The 21,747-nt window shown below is 43.4% G+C and overlaps 1 protein-coding gene across 3 annotated transcripts in view; it reads right to left on the minus strand.

Moving 5' to 3' along the window:
- SUFU (SUFU negative regulator of hedgehog signaling) overlaps nucleotides 1-21,747 on the minus strand; it is a 102,110-nt gene that overhangs the window by 74,777 nt on the left and 5,586 nt on the right. For all 3 annotated transcript variants that reach the window (XM_042789006.1, XM_042789002.1, XM_042788995.1), the window contains exon 2: nucleotides 17,819-17,953. In XM_042789006.1, the coding sequence (XP_042644940.1) occupies nucleotides 17,819-17,919 (101 nt within the window). In that variant the 5' untranslated portion in view covers nucleotides 17,920-17,953. The remainder of the gene's footprint in view (nucleotides 1-17,818; nucleotides 17,954-21,747) is intronic.

Raw genomic sequence — 21,747 nt, forward strand, 5'->3', positions numbered from 1 at the left:
AATTCCAACAAGTCTTTCATAGGAAGAAATACTAATATTCAGAATGTAATTAGGATAGTAATTTTCAGTTAGCATTTTTGCCAAAGCTTTTGCTTTTATTCTTCAAAAAAAATATTGTATTTGAAACTAAGTTGAATGTAGTTTCAACAGCTGCCATAAAATTTCTCTCAATGAACAATGGATCATAATCCAGGACCAGAGCTCCTGGCCAAGGTTCGGGGGATGTAAATAAGAATGGAGGCAGACGTGAGCTTCAGGAACTAAATGAATCTATAACCCTGCCATGTGCCTCTGACCCTTGTTCTAACGAAAAATCACAGAAAGAATCCAGTAGTCAAGTTACACAGCTTGGCTTCTCTTACACAAGTCCTCTTCACTAGGGAGCAAGTGCTTATACTGGCTCTGACTCCAAAGTCTGTGAGAATAAGGATGCTTCACTCCACTGGTGGAGAGGCAAGTAGCAGCCACAGCCAACAAATGCACAGGAAATAATTTGCCCGGTCAGGAGCCCAAGACCTTCATTTACACATGCCATATGAATGGGAGACCAAGCAAATGGCTTTTTATCCCCCACAAGGATAAAGAGACTCCTCCCTTATATCTGGGCTGTAAGCAGCTGCTCATTCCCTCGAATCACATACATCCATTTTTGTACAAGGCTTTACCAACAAGAGATGCACCTACCATAACCAAGAAACCCATCCACGATCAGGGAGCTAGTAAATTGAGATTCCCCATAAAGAAGTTTATTTATACCAAGATGTTCCATTACTTCCATTAAGAAACACTGGATTCTCACAGCAGCCTCGTCCTTATAGGGTACATCCCCACTGTTTGGGGGTTATATTAGGAAGCTCCTGAGGAACTGGACAAAAAAAAAAGGATCACACCTTGCAGGCTTGTAGATGTTCAAACTCATGCTCCTTCCCACAAGTTCCAAATTTTCACCAAACTTTCAGAAAAGTCAACAACCTTCAGCCAGCTATGGTCAACAAACAAGCTAAAAAAAAAAAAATACAGTTCCAGAAGAGACAGACTGAACAAGCCTCATTTCCATACAAAGCTGGGTAGAGGTATGAGGATAACCCATAAATGGAGTAAGTCCTGTTGAAGCACATGGAAGCCAGGTGTGCTCATGACTTCTTCCATTGACCCACCAAGTTCACAGCTACCTGCACCTGTACTGATTTGTTCCCTTCCGAGTGGGCAGCAAAGCATCCACAGCAGGTTAGCCTGACCCCACTCCTGTGTCAACTGCAGAGGTAAAATGTTTTTATTACACACATTTTGTTCTACAGAAGCAAGATTCTGGCACTATTTGGGGTTGGCTTCTTTGTGAGCAAGGGAGGTGGGGGCTGGGGTGGTGGCAGCTTTGGGGTGGTTTTGGTTGTTTGTTTTATTTTATTTTTAAATCTGAAGGTGACCAATTCAGACTACAGCCAATTTAGAACAAAGGCTTTGGAGCGCAGTTCAGCAGTCTCAACACTGAAATCCTTTGCAGGTCATTTCTTCGACAAAACAATCACAATGCAGCAGTCCAAAAGTGCCTCAGCTTTATAGTAAGACAATGATCTGAGATGGAGCATGTGCAAGAAGGAAACCTCAAAATTACTATTTTGTATCGGTGCACAGCCCCAGGTACATAAATGGGGAGTTGCAACACAGCATTAAGTTTCTGTACTAACAGATCTGAATAGTTCACATAGTTTGGTTTATGCCTTCATTCTGCTGAACCCTGCAGTTTTGAGTAGAAGTTTCTTTTCAATACCCCTAAAACGCTAAGAAGGAAAAAAATTAAAAATAAAAAAAATTTCAATATTTTACCCCAAAACTAAAGATACTAACTATAAAGCGACAGCATAGATCATACTGTGCCCACCATTGCTTTGCCCGCTCCAACACAAGGGCACATCACCTTTATAGCCAACCCAATTTCAAAGCAGCTGGATAAGTTTTCACAAAAACAAATACTGATGGAGAAATTCTTGGCTTTCTGCATGCCCACTGGCACACATCAGATAGTTTTATATTATGACTACAGCAGTAATGGAAGGCTCTGGTATCTGCCAAGTCAAATCCAACCCTATATTTAATATTAAAACCTTATTTTGTAGCATGAACAAAAATAAACCTTTTGAAAGCCAAGGTCATATATTACATGCCATTCTTTGGGTTAAAATTCCCTTTCAGCAAATCAGCTCAGCAGAACAGACCACATGCAGCACTGCGCATACGCTGAAGGAGCCTGACTTGTTCCTTTAATGAGGTAAGAGTTTCACTGATCATGATATTTAGTTCCAGCAAAAGAATCCAAAGAAATAGAGGCCCCTTTATTTACAGAGCCGTGCGGCCGGGCCCCCCGAGCCCCCCACCACCCCGCGCTCTGCCAGGCCCTCTCCTGAAGCCACACACAGAGAACTGAAAAGCTGCTCCCCTCTGCAGCAGAGTACCCAGGGCGTTTTTCACATCAAATAACCCAGCTTAAGAGGATCAAAAGCCAAACTAGCCCTTTGCTTTAAAAGCAGCTCTGAAAACCAGAGGCTTTTCAGTTTAAATCAAAGCTATTTGCCAAAGCATTTTCATTCTCACTTTTGCAAGGAATGAGAGGTTTGCTACACTGCAATGCAAAATGGTTGTATTTCTGAAATTCTGCTTTTGAACACTACGCAGCTCTGGACAAGGAGCAGAGTGTACTAGGTGTTTATTTTTTGAGAGTTTAAGAGTATGTGTATATAAATATATTAGGTGAACCAATCCCTGAAAACGGGAGCTTACGTAGGGAAATGCTGGCCCTTCACTAAGATTACTTCAGCCAGGGAACAACAAGAAAGCTCTTTCAAGCTATTTGGGGATAGTTAGGACTGCACTTTCAGAAGTCACAGCTCCACTCCCAGCAGCTCCAGAGAGATAAACCAGGTCTCTTCTGGGAAGCAAGGGCAGGCTCACAAGTACTCTGGACTGACTTGTCCGAGCTTCAATTTTTAGTTCCATCACCACTACTTCTGTGAAGCCACTTAAGATGCCATTTGCGTCAACTCCTTAGTTGCATTTCCCCACATCTTCTACAAAGACAAAGCTTCCTGCTCCGCTGCTGGTGAGCTACTCCAGCGCTGTTTTGAAATGATGCAGAAATACAGTATCACTGCATTTGTAAGCCTGGCATCAGGAAGAGCTGCTGTTATTTCCATCAGAAAGCAGTTTTAATTCTACCACCACCACCACCACCCTCACAAAAATAAAAACACACAGTCAATCCACAGCTTTCAAGTACTCCAAACCAGCCTATCATGACATTTTAGAAGTCTGAGAACGTGGTTAAACCAAGCTGATGTGCAGTGCCCACTACTCTGCTTGATGAAACCAAAGTACTTCAAAGCCCAACTCTCACTAGTGTTTTAAGACCACATAGCTAGTAACCGTCTCAAAAGATTTTTCTATTAGCTAGCAAAGGTATTGCTATTAGCAACACAGAGGACTGGTGTAACAAAAAGCATCAGGGTACTCAATGACTGACTTTACAGGTCCTCCTTGAGAAAAAAAAACAAGATGTATACCATTTGCCTTTCACTGCCCACATCTGCTTACAAACAAGCAACACAAAGGGTGGTCTACTGTCTAAAACCCAAGGAGAAGCCTCCAGCAGGCTATTACTGCCATTGAGTTGAACACCTTAGTGTCTCTGTGTCCCACGAAGGACAGCACATCCCCCAAACAAGATTATGCAGAGTCACTCTTCTGAATTCAAGCTCCAGGTGCATTACACTATGTCTTCCCACTAGAAGCGTATGACTCAGATTCCAGAGCTTCAGGGGAAAAACAAACAAACAAACAGAAGTGATTCTACCTAGTGCTTCCAGAATTTGCCTAACAGGAAATGGTTGTTTTTAGTACAGCTGTCAAACAACATAAAAGTCTTGTCCAAGAGACCTGACAGTATGCTGGTATGCTCCTGTGAAGCAATTTCATAGGAAAATAGGCACAGCAACCCCCCTACATGAAAGACTTAAAAAAGTATCCAGAAAAGTTATTTTGGCCAAAACCCACCTTCTTACATATTCTCTGGGTTCATCTCCCGGCATTAAAAAAGCATCAATTTTAAAGAAAACCACTTAAAAACATCTGAGAGAAGCAGCGGGTGGTTATCTGTACATCAGATGGTTATCTCTTCAGAGCACTCCACATGAAATTCCACGAGCTCTCATCACTCCAAACCTGCACGCAGGGTCTTACTGGACAAATACAAATGCAAAAAGAACACATGCTCAAAGATTTCCATTCATGTGGAATGAAGGTTGGAAAGCAAGGGACACATGGTGTTTGAGACGTCAGTCTGTGGCTATACCCAAAGCTGTTACTTAGAGCTTGCTCTTGCAGTACATCATATCAAATGTGTAAGACATCAACCAAATGGAAAGCCTTTCTGGAAACAGCAACTTAAATTGTTTTTAGAGAATTATTCCAACATCTAAATCCAAACAGATGCGGAGGCACTCAGTCTGCAGTTATTTGGAGGCGGGTTTCTCAGCTTTCTAAAATACTTATGTAGGATCTGCTTAGAAAACTTACACTGAGATAGATCTGAGCAAAATCTGTGAATCAATTTGTGCTGACTATGAAAACAGAACTGTGCTACCATTCAGCAAGTGAAGTGCTGTTATAGGGCAGAGTGGGGAAAGAAAACTTCAGTTGAAGTTTCACTCACACACTCAACATTGATTTCACACATTTTACTATTCAGCTGGTGACAATGTTGCCCCTGAAGCTTGGAGAGTCACAGTTTAGGTTTTGTTTTTAAAAAGTTGTTTTTGTAAGTAACAAATGTTGATACAATAGATAAATTGATTTTTCCTCTAAACCTTCAGACTACACAGACAAGTGAACCTTACTTCTAACTCTGCAGACACAGCTGTCATATGAGAGAGTGTGTCACTTGAACTACACAATAATACAGTAAGGAATTCCAGCACCTTTAGACACAAGCGGCATGGGAATTATGTGCATTTTGTAGACCTGACAGACTGGCCACTTTTTAGACACCTAAATCAGTCAGGCATGTGAGAAGCACTTGGCACACAAGTATCATTAAAATGTGTCCACATCACAGCTGCCTACATCACATGAGGAAAGGCTGGGCACCAGGTTTGTTCAGCCTTAATTAAAGAATGATAAAAGGAGGGGGGGATCTTATTGCTCAACTACCTATTGGGAGGGTGAAGGGAAGATGGAGCCAGACCTTTATCAGAGATGCACAGCAAAATGGCAAAGGTCGATTCCTGTTATAATGTATCCGGAAATCTTTTTCACATGATAGTGATCAAACCCCAAAACAGGATCCAGGGAGGCTGTGGAAACTGGCCCTCTGAGCAGGCATCAACTGGAAACTTTCAGAGGTCCATCCCAACCCAAATGATCCTATAAAGTATCATGGCCAAGAACGACGATATGAACTTTTACTACTGGTACCCTGTGTCCAAAACTGAGCTGGCAGGACCCACAGCTGATAATTCGTGAGCACGAGTTAACTAATTTTGACAGATGTGGTTACTATACTTAGCATCTGCCCAGCTACATGGGAAACAGCTCCTGAACCATGCTGTCTCCAGCCTAGCACATTAAAGAAAACCACTATCAGTTTTTAGGTCACTTCAATGTGCCGGGCTGCAAGTTAAGGCAATTTAGGGGTTGCTTCTTTGAGGCTCAATTGTCCATGCCATGAAAGTATTAGCATCAGGAAGGATATGATACCACTGAACTGGTGGATCTTAATCCCTTTGAGCTCTAGAGGCTTGGAAGCATTATCATCTCATTCCAGAGAGCACCAACATACAGTCATACATGTAAGGATAGTGCATGTAGCTTAAGGGCAAAAGGCTGGTACCAACAGGGCCAATACAAAGGAATCTATCTGCTTCATTATTAACACTAAACCAAGAAAATTCAGAATACTCTTAAAGTCCTAAGCCAGCATCCTGGTGACCTAAATTTTAATGTCATTTGCTACAAACTTCTAATTCTTCTCAACAAGTTACTTAAGAATCTGATTCTCAGATGTAAAATAACGATATTTCCCTGCTTCGACGAGTAATGTGACACACTCATCACACAGGAAATGTTTATATACGCCATCTATCAAGGTCACAAAAGCTGGGAAATTAACTCCACATTCTGCACAGCATGGACAAATACTGAACATGGGAAATGACTAAAATGACAAAATACGAAACAGAAGGTTGCACGGGATGTGTCAATTCCTACCCCAGCAAAAGATGTCCAACAGGGGGGCAGTTCACTTCTTATTTTCTCTGTTTTATGGTGAATTGATATAGTTATACCAGTAGGTGATGGTTTGATCTCCCATTACAGTCATAACTAAACTGTCAATACCAAACCATTTCATCTTCATGATTCTCAAGACGCGCGCGTGTGTGTATATATATATATTTTTATATATATAAATAAATAAATCTATGTGAAATCAAGGCACTAAAGGACTGACTAGACTTTTCAGCTTGAGGTCTCACACAGGCTTCCTACCTCATGGCCAGCAGAACCGGTCCCAACCCAGCTGAGATGTCTCTCAGAGCAGGTTCTCAACCACCACTTGCAGCACTGCCAGTGAGGCCAAGCTGCCTGTCACTGCAAGGAAAGCCCAGTGTCTCCCTGCAACGGCCCAGGGAAGTTGCAGCAGAGCTGCATCATCTTAATGTCCACTGAAAGGATCTGGAAAGAATAGCTCGGAGTACAAAAAGGATTTACTATTGCATTCACAGAACAAGGGGCAGGGAATTAGTGAAAAATAAAACAACTTATCAAGATCTGTACTTTAGATTTTTACTTAAGCCATCTATTTATGCTGCGCTTCAGGGCTACTTATCCTTCATTTCTACAAGGTCCAGCATCACAGTGCTCTCACTTGGCTTGAGCTGGAGGTGATTCTGAAAACAGCACGCAGTCACTGTGCTATACAGAACTCCAGGGAAGACAACCTTCCATCTGCACAGAGATCCCATTTCATACTGGGACTGAATCCGTAGCTCTGATACACTGTTCTTTGCACGGCCTGCAAGAAACAGTAATACATCTCCAACACTTCACCTAAGGGCTCAGCTGCAACCTCCTCAGAAGAGAGCATAACCAGAGGACCAGTTTGAGCCAGCATGGCTGGGAAGGATGGTATTGCTGTGCTTGGTGAGCAGCTGGGAAAAGGGCACCAACTTTCCTCACAGTGTCTGCTGGCTCCTTCCGAGCTCCTACTGTGGAAAGTTCTGCAGCTGCTGGGAGGAACCCATTCGCATAACAAAAGCGGCTTTCAAAAGCAGTACAGGAGTGTGGAAAGAATAAGAGAAAAACCCAAAGCCAGAAGCTACACTGACAGCTACAGTTAGTTTTTTCAGCATTGCCTAAAAGTCTCAGGCGAGGATCAGGGCTCCAACACGTTATGTAGAATATAAACACTGGCCTCTCCCATTACTTTACTGCTGGCTAAAGAACATATGTTTAAAAAAAATCATGCAAGAAACAACTTTAGCAAACCCTGGAGCACATTTTTAGGAATCTCATACAATGAAGTTCTTAGCTGTGCAATAAATGAGCTTGAGGCATAGAAGGTATTTAGGAGGTTTTAGGAGACTGAACTCCAACAGATTTCAAGTGGGGTTTAGGCACCCAAGTATCCTGCTGGATCTGGGATTCAATCCCTGATCTTTCACTTCATTAAGTGTGGAAATCAAGACAATACTTCCTTACTTGCCGAGCTGTTACATAGTCTCATTTCATTCTAAAGGGTGCACTCAAAAACATACCAATGAGCACCGTAAGAGATCTTAACCAATTAAACAGGCAGGGAAAGGCCCTTGGAGCTCGAGCTGTAATTCCAGGGAAAAGAAAGCACCAGACTGATGGTGAAAGACTCCCAAAAGGGAAACACGAAACAGCTGCAATGAAGAGTCTACTATTTTTTTTTTTTTTTAAATATGCCTTTAAGTGTTAAGCTTCTCCTGGAAGACTATCATTCGAGGCATTGGAAATTTTCAGAGGTAGGAATCATAGGCTGGTATTTTTGATCTTTGGAAATAAACACCTGACTTGTGAATGATACATGGATTCCACTCACTGTCAAACAAAATCCAAAAGGATAAAATAAATCTTGGCCTCTTTAAATGAAAGAAAGAAGGAAAGAAAGCACCATTCCTCCCCTTCCTTTCTGTGGGTTCAGACTTACACCTAAAGATTTGAATAGTGGCAAAATAGTTTTGCACCTCAGTCAAACCACTTCAGTTATGGAAACTGCAAAATGGCTCAGCTTCTCTTACAAACAGGAGTAAAACTGGGAGAGATATGTCAACCTACAGCATATTTCAGTACCACTTCCTTTTGTAAGTGTACAAGTTTGCACAGTAAGCACAAATACGCTCCTCATGTTCCTGATCACTTTAGGAGGAATAATCTACCCAGTAAAACACAGAGTTCAGCATACAGCTCATCACAGCCACTCCGTTACAGAAAATCCCTCATCCATCTCTGAACACTAAATTCTTTGCTTTTCTGCTTAATGTTACTCTTCTGGGTAAAAAAGAATTCAAGGCCCAGAGACATATTATTTTTGCGTAATAAAGTTATACATATGGATTCAACTTAGCTAGGAAATGTCAACTTAAGGCTTGTCTTCATGAGGAAATTTACTGTAACTAGTCTACCAGTATAATTATATTGCTGTAGTTCTACTGGTAAAATTCCCCTGTTGAGTCTTATTCCTAACAACAGCCGCCTTTATGGTTTATTTTTGTCAACTATGCCAAAAAAGGCCCCTGGTCCAGAAAGGCCACAACAATTCACAGGGGAGGAAGGGAAGGAGCTATGCCAGTGCAACTGGAGCAGTAGAAAGAATAACAGTATAGAAATGGCAGTGTTTCTCTATACTAATGAATCCTTTGCCATAAAAAAATGAAATGCTGTATGAAATCTATACTGTACATCAGATACTGTCGCAGGTAAGGTACATGCCAGTTGTATGCCACATTTTATAGCTTTACCAAAGATCCCCAAGCCAGACACTGCTCTGCATCAGCCCTTCTATGTGCATCCTTTTGTTGTTGCCTTCTCTCCAGCCGCTGCAGTGCATTTCCCAGGCACACGCTCTTTCCCCCAAGCCTCACAGCCCAGCAACTGCCTCGGGTCCCTTGGACAGAGCACTGACCCTCCAAAACAAATGGGTGTCAAAGACCTGCCTCTCTGGTTTACAGTTTGCATTTCTAGGAGGAGGGATAGCTGAAAAGCAAACAGCACTCTTTGCAAAAGGGATTTTAAAACAATCGCCCTTCACTTCGACAGTGCAAGAATGCTGAGTTAGACAAAACAATGAGCCATCTGTGCACTCTTCCCTCCTTCCCTTGTGTCTATCCTCTGGGCTTAAATCAGAGCTCCCCAAGAATGGCCAAGTCCCCCTTCACCTCCGCCCATCCTGTTTACATCCTGCAAAAAACAGTTTTCTGGCCTTTTTTTTTTTTAATCTATTTTGTTCTTAAGAGCCCTTGCAAAATCTTCCTTTAAACCCCAGCCCTTTGTCAGGTGGCAACCCATCTACCCAGCTTTGTCAAGTGATCAAAAAATGCCTCCCACCAGATGATCCATTCCTTGTTTACCATCCCTGGAGGCAGAGTGGCACTCAGGAGCCCTAGCCACCCCTTTGTCCAAGGAAGGGAATACCATCTGAATGGGAGACCACCAAAGATTTGCAGCCCTCTTTTGTTACCCTGGTGTCACTGCCTATTGGGCCTCAATTCAAAATTGAGATGACAGTAGAGAGGCAACTGAGTTAGGTAATCACTATGGAGTTTCCAGCTTAGGAAAGAGAAATACTAATAGCTCAAATTTTCAAATGAAATTGGTCATTTTATTACCAGTGGTAATTTGTGGTTACCAATTGTAACCACTGTCCCATCAAGAAACAGATTATCTAGTACTAGCCAGGAAGGCATGTTGCCAATGATAAATCTGTGTTGAGGAAGAAAAAGGGGATTAGGTATGAATAACAGCATTCAGATGCATCTCTTCAAACATTCATTTTGTTAGTATCATTATTCCAGGCAGCAAAGGGATAAAAAAAGTCAACCCTCCTTTGATCTCACAACCAGAATGGCTACACAGCTCAAAAAATGCTTTTACCTTCATGTCCCACTGGAGAAAAAAAAAAAAAAAAAAAAGCCCACTATCTTTTAATTCTTGCTTTTTAGAACATCCCAAACAGATCTTTATCACGTAAACCAATCTTTCATTAGAAGACACAGCTTTGATCCCCAGTCACTCCTCTTCCCAGCAGGCTGAACTCGCTGGGAGAGCAGAGCCTGCAAGTTCTCCCACGTCATTCAGCGCTAACCCAGCTGGGAGATGAGAGTAACGAAGCCCTGTCTCAGGCCAGCTCCCCTCCCATATGCCAAGATCATAAATGTTGAAGTTCTGCCGACAAAAAGAAATAACCCAGGTCAAACATTGTGCCCCTTCTCCTGCATGGCAGCAAGAGGCTCACCTTAGAGATGCACGTCCAGTTGCGCTACTGAACAGGAAGCAGGGCTTGCCTTTGGTAACGCTCAGCTATAAACCTACTTCCAATCTTATTCCCTTTTTTTTTTTTATTGAGAACAGTCGTTCTTGTAAATTCAACTACCATGCTGTAAACGCTAAACAAATTTCCTTCAGTGCTTCAAAAAAAGTTTTCCAAATCTAGCACAGTTCAAGCATGCTCTCGTTCCACAACCCCTGCACGCAAACACAGACCACAGCACAAAGCGGACTTCTCTCTGTAGGTGGCCTACATCCTTCATATTATTAATGGTGCTAACTACCTCCAACAAATGACATTTGGAAGCCAACTACATTCTGCCTGGGAGGAGGGAAAAAAAGATTTCCCCATGGTGACCATAGCTTCAAGGGAGGTCTGCCTCCAGCAGAGAAACACAAGTCTTAGACAGTCCTGGTGCATTGCCTTAGTCATTGGAGAGACACCGTCAATGGGGCGCGTAAATAGGCATGACGCTTGGTTTAACTGTTTTTTTCTGGGAAATAAGGAATTGAACCTTACATGATCACATTTGTTCATGTGCTTCTTTAAGATGTCCCCAGAATTTTTGAACATATTGGTCAAATTCAATCAAGTCCTTCAAAGAAAAAGTTGTCCCTAAAATACCACGTTTCTATCAAGAAGGCAGAAACAAACAGCCAGACAGAAGTGAAGCATCTATAGGAACTCCCAGTAAGCAAGTTTCAGAAGTACAACTATTTCTAGACACCAGAGAATCCACACAGGTGAGAACTGCTAGAAGTACCCTCATTTTGGGAAAAGCTCAGTCTACCTCTTATCTTTATAGACATGAAAAAAATCCAACAAGACAAATCCATTAGAAACAAGATCTTATTGTCCCCCTGCAGCTGAACTACTAATTTCAACTCTGATGGATTCTCAAATAAACTATAATTAAAAGGCAATACCTTTTTTTGTCACAGAACTCCCTAATTCCATGGCCTTTCCCTTCCCATTCTGCCATGAACCTTCCTTCTCCTCTCTATCTCAGGAAAAAGACCAACTAGAAAAATAAGCTTTACATTTGGGGTTAATCTTTGATAGACAAAGAAGAGACCTAGGAAGAAAAAGGAAGTCCAGAGTACTGTGCCAATCTTGGACTCTTCCTTCTCCAAGTCCTACTTCCTCCCAAAACTGATGCTTACTGATGTCCTCTTCCATGTCATCCCTCTAGGTAGGGCAGGTGTGCTCCACCTCCAGTAACAGTACACAGGAGAAAAATTTCTTCAGTGCACTGGTTGTTCAGTTCCCACAAATGAAGCCATGGCAACATGAATCAGAAAATTATGGAGATCTGGAAGAAGCTCCTCAGGGTAACCATAAATCCCCAGAATTTTGCTGCTGTCATGGCTGTTCCCTACCACCAGCCCATCAGTTACACCTCACAAAAATCTGACCCAGGAGCAGAACCACTATTTTCTGATCCTCAACTTTAGGATATGTCCACAAAACTCAATCTCACTGCCCTATTCCATGTGCTGAAGTAGATACCCCACAGCCAGCCCTGACACAGCAGGTGTCCTTTCACTTCAGAGCTAATAGCCTAGTGAAACAGAATTAGGATGAGGAAGGGAGGGTTTACACATCTATGCCATTATTTAAGGAAGATCCCAGGTTCCTCTGTGTGAACTATGCTTCAACACCACACTTGAAAGAAACGGGACACCATGAAAGGTGGAAGAAAACATTGGGTTTTAAATAATTTTCCTTGAATTCCAGGCTCAAGTCCCAAACAAAACTGATTTGATCTTTCATCTCTCCAAGGTAGACATGCTGAAGTCTACAAAATCTTATCTGAACTATAGATCCACAACAACCACCACTCCTCTCTAATTTACTGTCTTCCCAAAGGCCCCTTATTTTATTGCATTTTCATGAAAACAAAGCAAGGCAGAGTCAGCCTCCACCATTTTAAAAGTGTTCACTGTCACCTTGGAGTTTGGTGTAATATTTCAGCAGTGCTTTAGGCATGTGGTTTATAAAGCACTTGGGGACCCATTAAATAACAAAATTTAAGGCTGAAGGCTGGCAAGCTGAGGGCAGTGAGCTTTTAAATTTATGAAAGGCTACAGAACTAAGAGACCACTAAAGTGACAGCTGTCAGCACCACTCCGTCCTACATTCATGCATGCTCAAAGGAGAAGCCAGCACGCACTCAAAAGAGAACACTCATTCCAACTTGCAGGCTATTTTCTAAATACTCTTTTCAAACTCCTTTCATACTCGGAAAAAGCCTTCCAGAAAACATCCACCCCTCTGCAGGCCTTGCATTTGTTACCTGATCCAGTTTTGCGCTCCTTTTTCTTCCTCCCAGCTCTAACAAGCATCCTTGCCCTTTTACAAGTTAAGGTCATTCAGAGGATCTATACAAGCAAGCAGAACACAAGCTGGACTGGAGATCTTGAAAGGCTCCTGCTTACCCTCACCTTTAATAGGGAGGCACCACCCACAGAGACAACACATTATCCCGGCATGCACCGCTCCCTCCCAATCCAAATGGAAAGTAGCCCAAATCAAAAGGACCACAGCAAGTTGGAACCTGTTGTCTCTGCGGGTGGTACCCTGCATCTGTATTAGAGATGAAGGCAGCTGTAATCTCTTTGGTTTTATGCAAATGGGATGCTGAACTTAGGTTCCTGGCTAACTGCCAAAAAAAAAACCAAAACAAAACAAACCCCACCACTCTTGTCAATATGAAGTTTGTGTAGATCAGGAAACGTAATTATTGGGATTTGCATAAAAAGCTAAACATCAAAACACAGTTGGCATGTTTCTTCTCAGGATGTGGGAAGGCCACAAATACAAATCTTATCTCTTAACCTAGCCATAATTTAAGCTTTACTTTCTATTGTGGCTCTGAATTACAACTTTGCAAATTTAATACAAATAAGATTATTCAAGGTTTTCAGGAATTCTATCGCATCATAGTTCTCATTTTCCACACACTTTTTAAACTGTTAACAAGAAGGGTAAGCACTCGAACTACAGGAACAGTTAACTGGAACTTCAGCCTTGGCCCTGCAGCAAACTGGAGACAGAAGTCAGCCTGGTGAAAACACACATCACTTCCTAGCTCCCTGGACAGCCTTGCAAGCCCCTGCGCCAGCACAATCCAGGGCTGGAGCGTGCCGTGGCACTGCAGTAGCTGAATCTGGCATTGCCACTGATGGAGTCAGAGTCCAGCTATGCTTGCTGATGCTGCCTTCCTCAGGCACCCATTCTGCATGCAGGCAGAAGTCACCATCATGCCTGGGAACTGCAGGAAGGATCAGGTGCCTGTGCCTTGGCCACGACGACAGTCTGGCATCGGAGCACAAAGCTACAATTGCCAGCTGAGGCACTGTGCTTTGTGCAGACACGCAGGGACACATTCCTTGCTGCTGACATTGCTGTGGGGCAGTAGCTGCCAGCAAGAGGTGGAGAAGGGTGCAGGACCTGTCTCCTCTCCCACAACCGCAGAGATGCTACCTGCCAGCGGGCTCACACGGTACACAAGCACTCGTCACTGCAGAATCTCTTCAGAAAGCAAGAACAGTCCAAAAAAAAGGCTCTGCTCTAACCCTGCTGAATAGATTCAAGAAGTTACACATTGGTTTTTATTTTAAAGTAGATAGAGAAAGTTAAAAACAGAGCATAACTTGCAAAAATGTCCCAGAAGGAATTCTGCTGCCACTCAAGTTGTGCAACATGCTCGACTGGAGAGACTTATTTCCATGCAAGCAGCTTGGCGTGAAATCCCACTGAAAGGCCTGCGGTTCCCTAACGCTGTCATGACGTCATGATTTAGGATTTTTAGAGCAATCAGTCCAGCACAGCTGGTGTCATGGTTGCCATTATACCATGAAACACTGAGTGGTTTTAAATGAAAAAGGTTTCCCCATTTGAAATTCTTCGATTTCTTCCATCTTATTCTGTGGACTCTTAAAACCAGACCAGTTCTGTAAGCAGAGTATAGCTGATATATAAGCAGAGCAGGAAATAGTGCTGCTTTAACTGAAAATAAATCTGTCAACAAGGAGGCACAGGGAGAGCTCCACTTCAGACTTTTCAGGTTCTTATTAAAAAATATAAATTAAAGTCAACATTTTCACATTACTTGCTACATCTGTTTGCTATTCCATTATAAATAAAAATACAGGGGCCTCCAATTCAGCTTTAGTTCACTCAAAAAATCAAAAAGTCCTTTTGTTTAATACTGCATTATAATTGGTCTAGATTATACTGTATTACCAGAAGAGGTCCGCAAGAAATAAGCTATACATTACTCAAAGTCAAGCTGGGAGATTAAAAAGACCTTTGGCAATGTACTATCCTTCTCCTTCTAAAAGATGGAGGACAGCAAGGTTATGGAAGCACATCCTTATTGTAGGAACCTTGCTGACTGTCACAAGGAAATCCAGTTCTACAATCTTTGCAGAGAGTTAAGAAACCAAAAACCCCCACAAACTAACTCTTATCTCCAGAGGCCAGGGCAGCTGAGCAGAGTTCAGTGCCACACCAGCCTTAAAGGAAATCTTCCAAAGACTTCAACAATTCCTGTCGCCCTGTGCTCCTGCCAACTATCCTGCAGCATACTTTACCTGGGACAGGAGAATCCCAAAGTCCCTGAAGCAACATACCTATTTTCTTAAACACTTTATTAAATTCCCTGCCGAAGAACAAGAGCCTCCCGAGTGCATAGGAAAACCAGTATATTCCTGCAGTGTGCACCCAGTGCTGGTCTGGTGATGTACAGTTCACATGGCACTTGCGTTTCAAGAGAAGTTAGCAAACAGTGACCGCTGTTGGGAGCAAGAATTGCCGGTGAGAGCTCAGGTCCTTTGAAAATCTTCTCTCTGCCTGCCTACAGTTCTCGCCTAGCACGTGATAACTTCAGGTTCAGCATTTAAGAGACATGTAGGTTTTGACAGCTTTACCAGATGCATAACTGTATATTAAGACTTTTTGCTATAAAGGCAGAGCCAGCCTTCTCAACAGCACGTGTAGTGTTAAGTTTTGTAGCTGCAAGAATGAGGCCAAAATAAAGGTAACAGACTGCAGACAGCTGAACATCTCAGGGCAAGTGACACAGGGACACACTGCTGTGGAACCAGGAACACTGTTCCAGCCACACAGAGAGAAGGGAAACATATGCATGTACTCAGGGCATGGAGATCACTTTGATGGATCTGCACTAAAAGGGCCAGCACTAAAGAGGTTGGAGCCAACATCCCTCAAAGCAGCACAGCAGCGAGGGCTCACGATTTGCTTGCAGTTCCCAGCTGCAGCAGCCTCCAGCAGCGCAGTGCCCGGGACAGCCAAGGCACACCAGCTCTCTAAGCCTCCTCCCAAGTTCACGTACATGCAGGGCGTTCAGGGACTTCAGACCTTCCAGAGCACGTCACAGACTTTGCTCCTGCTTCACTCAGCAAGCCTTGGAAATCGCCTGCAGCCTATGTCTAAAGATGGGGTTTTAATTCCTGTGCCCTGCAACCAGGAAAAGGCATATTCCACTATCTTAATCCAAACTTCCAGACCAAACCACATGACGGTATGAACAGTTAAGATGTCTCGTGCCAGAAAGTTATTCAAAGTTGTGATATTCCACCTGTGCAATACTTTCACCCCTCTACCCTCAAGCTTTTCACTATAGAAGAACAACAGTTTTTGGTCTAGCAGACAGGTTTGGGGACAGAGAAGCCAAAGCACATGCCAGGCCAAAGAGGCTGTGTCCTTATATAAATTGCTTCTTCATTCATGAAAACATCACCCTTCATGTCTTCAGCTGAGACCCTCATGTGCATTCCCTGCTCTCACCCAAAACCAACAGGAAAGAGTCTGAGTAAAGAGAATATTCTCACCATAGGAAAACCTCAGGCTGACAAATCACCAGAGAGGAAGTCAGCACAGGAATTACTCCCTCCAAAATTAATACCATCCAAACAAGGTGAGCAAACACAAGTCACCTCATCTTGGCAACCTCAGACTTTCAGTGGCAATGATGAAATATCATGATCTTAGAAGGGCACCATATGAAGGCCTGCACATTCATGGTAGATCTCTTGTGAAAGTGAGGGCAAGAAGCCTTTAACTTCACTTCTTTCGCTTATCCTACCTTTCCTTTGCCCAATCAACTAATGACTGGGGTATGTTGTTAGTAGATGTGTTGGTTAAATGTCCCAGGCAGATTTCTGTGACACTAGGGTCCTGTATAAACTCCAGTCTTAGGAGACTTTTCTGAGAAACAGTTCTGTAGTCACAAACATGAGAAAAAAAAAAAAAAAAAAACAAGAGAAACTGCCTTGAGGACATGGGTAAGGTTAAAGAAACTGCCTGACTGCCTCTGTTGCAAGAGCAGCACCTGGGTGAAAAAAAGTGGTGGCTGAATCTTAATCAATACAAACAAAACAATGAAAGCTTGGGTGAACAAACAGGGGCCTTTGCTCCACCATTCATCAAGGACATTTACCCTGCAACTATGAAACAGTGCAAAGACAGTTTCACTAAACAGCAATAGCAGAAACCTTCTGCCGTTTCTGGCTGGTTAAAAGGCCATGTTCACAGCCCCATGACAGCTTGGCTACTGCTACTCATTTTAACTGGAGTTAAGGAGCAAGGTCAGTAAAAGAAAGACAAGAATAGGTTAGATCATGCTGCTTGCCTGGTTTAATACAAAATGCCTGCTAAAGACCATCCATACCAACTAGCTAAGATAATAATTTAATTACTGGAGAAAAGACAGTCAAACAATTAGAATTTTATGCTCCTGTTACACAAATTGGCACTTTGTACAGCAGCCACCGGGGTGGCAGTCCACTGACAGTAACACTGCTGTGCCAGCAATAGGAAAAATGCCCTTACAGCAGTTTTCCAGAGGAAGGCATTTAACATGCACAGGGAGGGGTCAGGATTTAAGCATATGATCATAGCAGACTACCAAGAGTGAAAAACACAACAAGACATTCAGTTTAAAAAAAAAATTCCCAACCAGCTAAAAGAAATGTAAAAAGAATTTAATTTTAAAAAGATCACTCAACACTGAAGAGGAAATATACTGCATTCAAAGCCTGCAGAGGGGAACAAGGCAATTCTTCTATATTCAAGAACAGGCATACGTCACTCCCCATGCAAGACCAGGGCTAGGGTATTCTCAGCAGAAAATCAGCTGTTCAAATAAGAACAGCAGGACAGGGTTTTACCTATGCTCCCCCAAAATGCAATAAAAAACACAACATGCAGAAACAGAACTTAAATGACACTTACTCATGTACTCTGTTGTCCCCATACAAGTCACTTAACCCAAAGCTGACGTAGTGCCAGTGCTCAGGAACATTCAGCGCTGGGTTTCCCAGGTTCCTGTACATGCTAACGTAGTCCAGAGGGTCAGGTCCTCCCAACCTACATTAAAACCAGAACGATTCTTAGGTAAGTTAAGTTTATCCAAGACAGATGGGAAGTCAGCACATGTGCTACAAGGGCTGTACAAAGACCTGCTTTAAAACATAGCTAGTGACAAAAATGAAGTTAGCATGTTCAAGTTATCTCTGAAAAAAAATAAATAATTGAGGAGAAAGGTTGGGTTAAGTCCAGAAAGCTTCAAGCACAGGAAGGCAAAGCGCATGTGTGTAACATACTACAATGTTTTTAACCTTAAAGCATAAAAATCTCTGGAAAACCGTATTAAAGCTTCCATAAAACACAATGAAAATTGGAAAATTGTAATAGTAAAAGAGAAATAGCTGTATCTGTACTGCAAGTTCTTAGTTCAGTCCAGAGACACATACCTCAATTAAAAAAACACCACCAATGCTATTCCTCAAAGCAGAAATTGAAATAGCTAAGTTTTGAGGAAAGTAATCCATCCTTCTGAACAGACATGCAGGTAAAACAGTGGAGGAGAAAAACAGATTCAAAAAAACTGGTACCAGAACTTGTAAAATACACTAGCTGCATTAATCAAGAATGAGTCAAAAGCATCACTGCACCCTCTGCTTCAACATTAGGATGGGCTCCTTAAAAGAACATTACTTAAAAGTCAATGCAGCACAGCTAGACTACATTAAGCAGCAACCACCAAAACCTGCAGCCACCCTTCCCGTTACAAGGCACAAGGAAAACGTGGCTGGTGTGCCAGCAGAGAGCACAGCACGCTCCTCCTGCTGATCGCCGTCACGTCTGCCCACGCAGAGGCAGGCCACCTCCCCACTGAAGGAAGGACATGCTAGACTGTTCTGCTCGCCTTATCAATCATAAAACACACATGCAGAAGCAAGCAAGAAGAGACAAGACATCAAACCACCTACCACAAGCATTTACAGAATAGCATGAGCAGCTGTTATTTTGTTTCATAGAACCATAGAAAGGTTTGGGTTGGGCTGCTATAAGGTCTCCTTGAAGCCTTCTCTTCTCCAGGCTGAACAACCCTAACTCTCCCAACCTGTCCTCATAAGGGAGGTGCTCCAGCCCTCTGATCATCTTTGTGGCCTCCTCTGGACCCGCTTGAGCTGGTCCACATACTTAAGCTGGGGGGCATCAGAGCTGGACAGAGCATTGCAGGTGTGGTCTCACAAGAACAGAGTAGAGGAAAAGAATCACCTCCCTCGACCTGCTGGCCACACTTCTCTTGATGCAGCCTGGGATAGGGTTGGCTTTCTGGGCTGTGAGTGCACATCACTGGCTCATAATCAGTTTTCAATCCACTAATACACCCAAGTCATTCTCTGCAGAGCTGCTCTCAATCCACTCATCACCCACCTGTATCTGTGCTTGGGATTGCCCCAAGCCATGAGCAGGACATTGCACTTGGCTTTGTTGAACTTCATACAGTTTGCACGGGCCCACCCCTCCAGCCTGCCCAGGCCCCTCCGGATGGCATCCCTTCCCTCCAGTGTGTCACTGCACCACACAGCTGGGTGTTGTCAGCGAACCTGCTGAGGGTGTGCTCAATCCCACTGTCCATGTCACCAACAAAGATGTCAAACAGCACTTGCCCCAATACCGACCCCTGAGGAACACCGCTCATTGATGGTCTCCACTTGGATATTGAACTGTTGACTGCAACAATTTGAGTGCAACCATCCAGCCAATTCCTTATCCACTGAGTGGTCCATCCATCACATCCATGTCTCTGCAGTTTAGAGACAAAGATGTTGTGTGAGACAGTGTCAAATGCTTTGCACAAGTCTAGGTAGATGATGTTAGTTGCTCTTCCCTTATCCAACAACACTGTAACCCCGTTGTAAAAGGTCACCAAATTTGCCAGGCAATATTTGCCCTTAAGTGAATCCATGTTGGCTGTCACCAATCACTTATCTTCCATATGCCCTAGCATAGTTTCCAATAGGACCTGCTCCATGATCTTGCCAGGCACAGAGGCAAGACTGTCTGTCCTGTAGGTCCCCAGGTCTTCCTTTTTTACCCTTTTAAAAATGGGGGCTACATTTCCCCTTTTCCAGTCAGTGGGAACTCCACCAGACTGCCACAACTTCTCAGATATGATGGATAGTGGCTCAGCCACTTCATCCACCAGTTCCCTCTGGACGCGCAGATGCATCTCATCACGTACCACCAGACTTGTGCACCTTCAGGTTCTCAAATCCGATTTTCTCCTACACTGGTTGGTTCTTCATTCTCCCAGTCCCTGCCTTTGCCTTCTACAACTTGGGCAGTGTAGCTGGAGCACTTGCCAGCGAAGACTGAGGCAAAAAAGTAATTAAGTACCTCAGTCTTCTCCATGTCCTGGGTAACTATGTCTTCTGTTTTCTTCTGGAGATGGCCCACATCTTCCCTAGTCTTCCTTTTATCACTGACGTACCTATAGAAGGTCTTCTTGTTGCCCTCAACATCCCTGGCCAGATTTAATTCTATCAGGGATTCAGCTTTCCTAACCTGATCACTGGCTTCTTGGACAGTTTCTCTGTATCCCACCCAGGCTACCTGTTCTTGCTTCCACCCTCTGTAGGCTTCCTCTTCAAGGAAGAGCTTAAGCTTGTCCAGTAGCTCCTTGTTCATCCATGCAGCCTCCTGGTGTTCCTACCTGACTTTCTCTTTATTGGGATGCATCACTCTTGACCTTGGAAGAAGCGATCCTTGAATATTAACCAGCTTTCTTGAGCCTCTCTTCCCTCCAGGGCTTTACTTTGTGGTATTCTACCAAACAGATCCCTGAAGAGGCCAAAGGCTGCTCTCCTGAGCAGGTTTTCTGCCTCCAATTCACTTTTTCTTCAAGTAAAATACTCTCAAATGCTTCAAATAAGAAAATCCAAACTAAGACGACCCCCTTCATTTAATCCACTTATTTCACATCAATTCCCCTCACCTGCATTGTCTGTTCAGACCCTGACTGTCACCTGCAGGTTGCAGGGCATGCCTGTGCTTCCCTCACTGGCACTGAGGGTTTGTGTATCATCATTATGCATGCCACAAATGCTGCACAAAAGCATCTGAGCACCTCAGTTTTGTTCTCTGAATAAAGTACCACTGCCTTATATCAAACACTGGCAGGCTTGGCAAGAAATAATTTCTTGGCATCTAGCCTGCTCGCTCATCAGCCTCCTATAGCACCCTGCACTACCACTGCTGTTTGCCTCCTGGAAGTGTTTGTGCTTCCCATGTGGAGATCTGTACCTTGCCTTTTCAAGGAAGCTCTGGGATGATCAAACAGCAAAGCTTAATTGCAATTATCCCATTTAAGGCCAGCACCCTTTTCAGGGTCCCATCTAGCAGCACTAAGGAAAAGCTGATAAGCATGTCAATCCTCAGGCATGAGAGTAACCAGGCTGATGATACTAAAGCTGGAGTTACACCCAGTGGCTTCAGAAAACGTGCAATCAGTGCAGAAGAGGTTTAACCCTGAGCTTGTACAATTACTCCTAGATCACATTCACAGAGTGCAGTGATTTCTTCAAGTTCATTTAGCAGAGACCCTTGAGAAGACAGGTTTTTTCAGAGATGGGGTAGCTGGCATAACAGAGGTGCTAAAAAGTCAATTCGCAATTCTGCACTGGCCTCACTACAGAGCTGCAGCACCTGGGCATCTCCACAGGAGATTAATTCTCCAGAAAAGTAGTCACCCTGGCTGGACAGATGGATCCAGCCCTTGCTGGTAGCTCATCGGTCTGGCAAGAGGCCAGCCAGCACCTGGTTGAGCTGACTTGCAAGGCACCTGTAAGAAGGTGATTTCCAGGGTGAGC

The sequence above is a fragment of the Tyto alba genome, unplaced genomic scaffold (assembly GCF_018691265.1).
Source record: "Tyto alba isolate M040663 unplaced genomic scaffold, T.alba_DEE_v4.0 Super-Scaffold_1, whole genome shotgun sequence".
Lineage (NCBI taxonomy): Eukaryota > Metazoa > Chordata > Aves > Strigiformes > Tytonidae > Tyto > Tyto alba.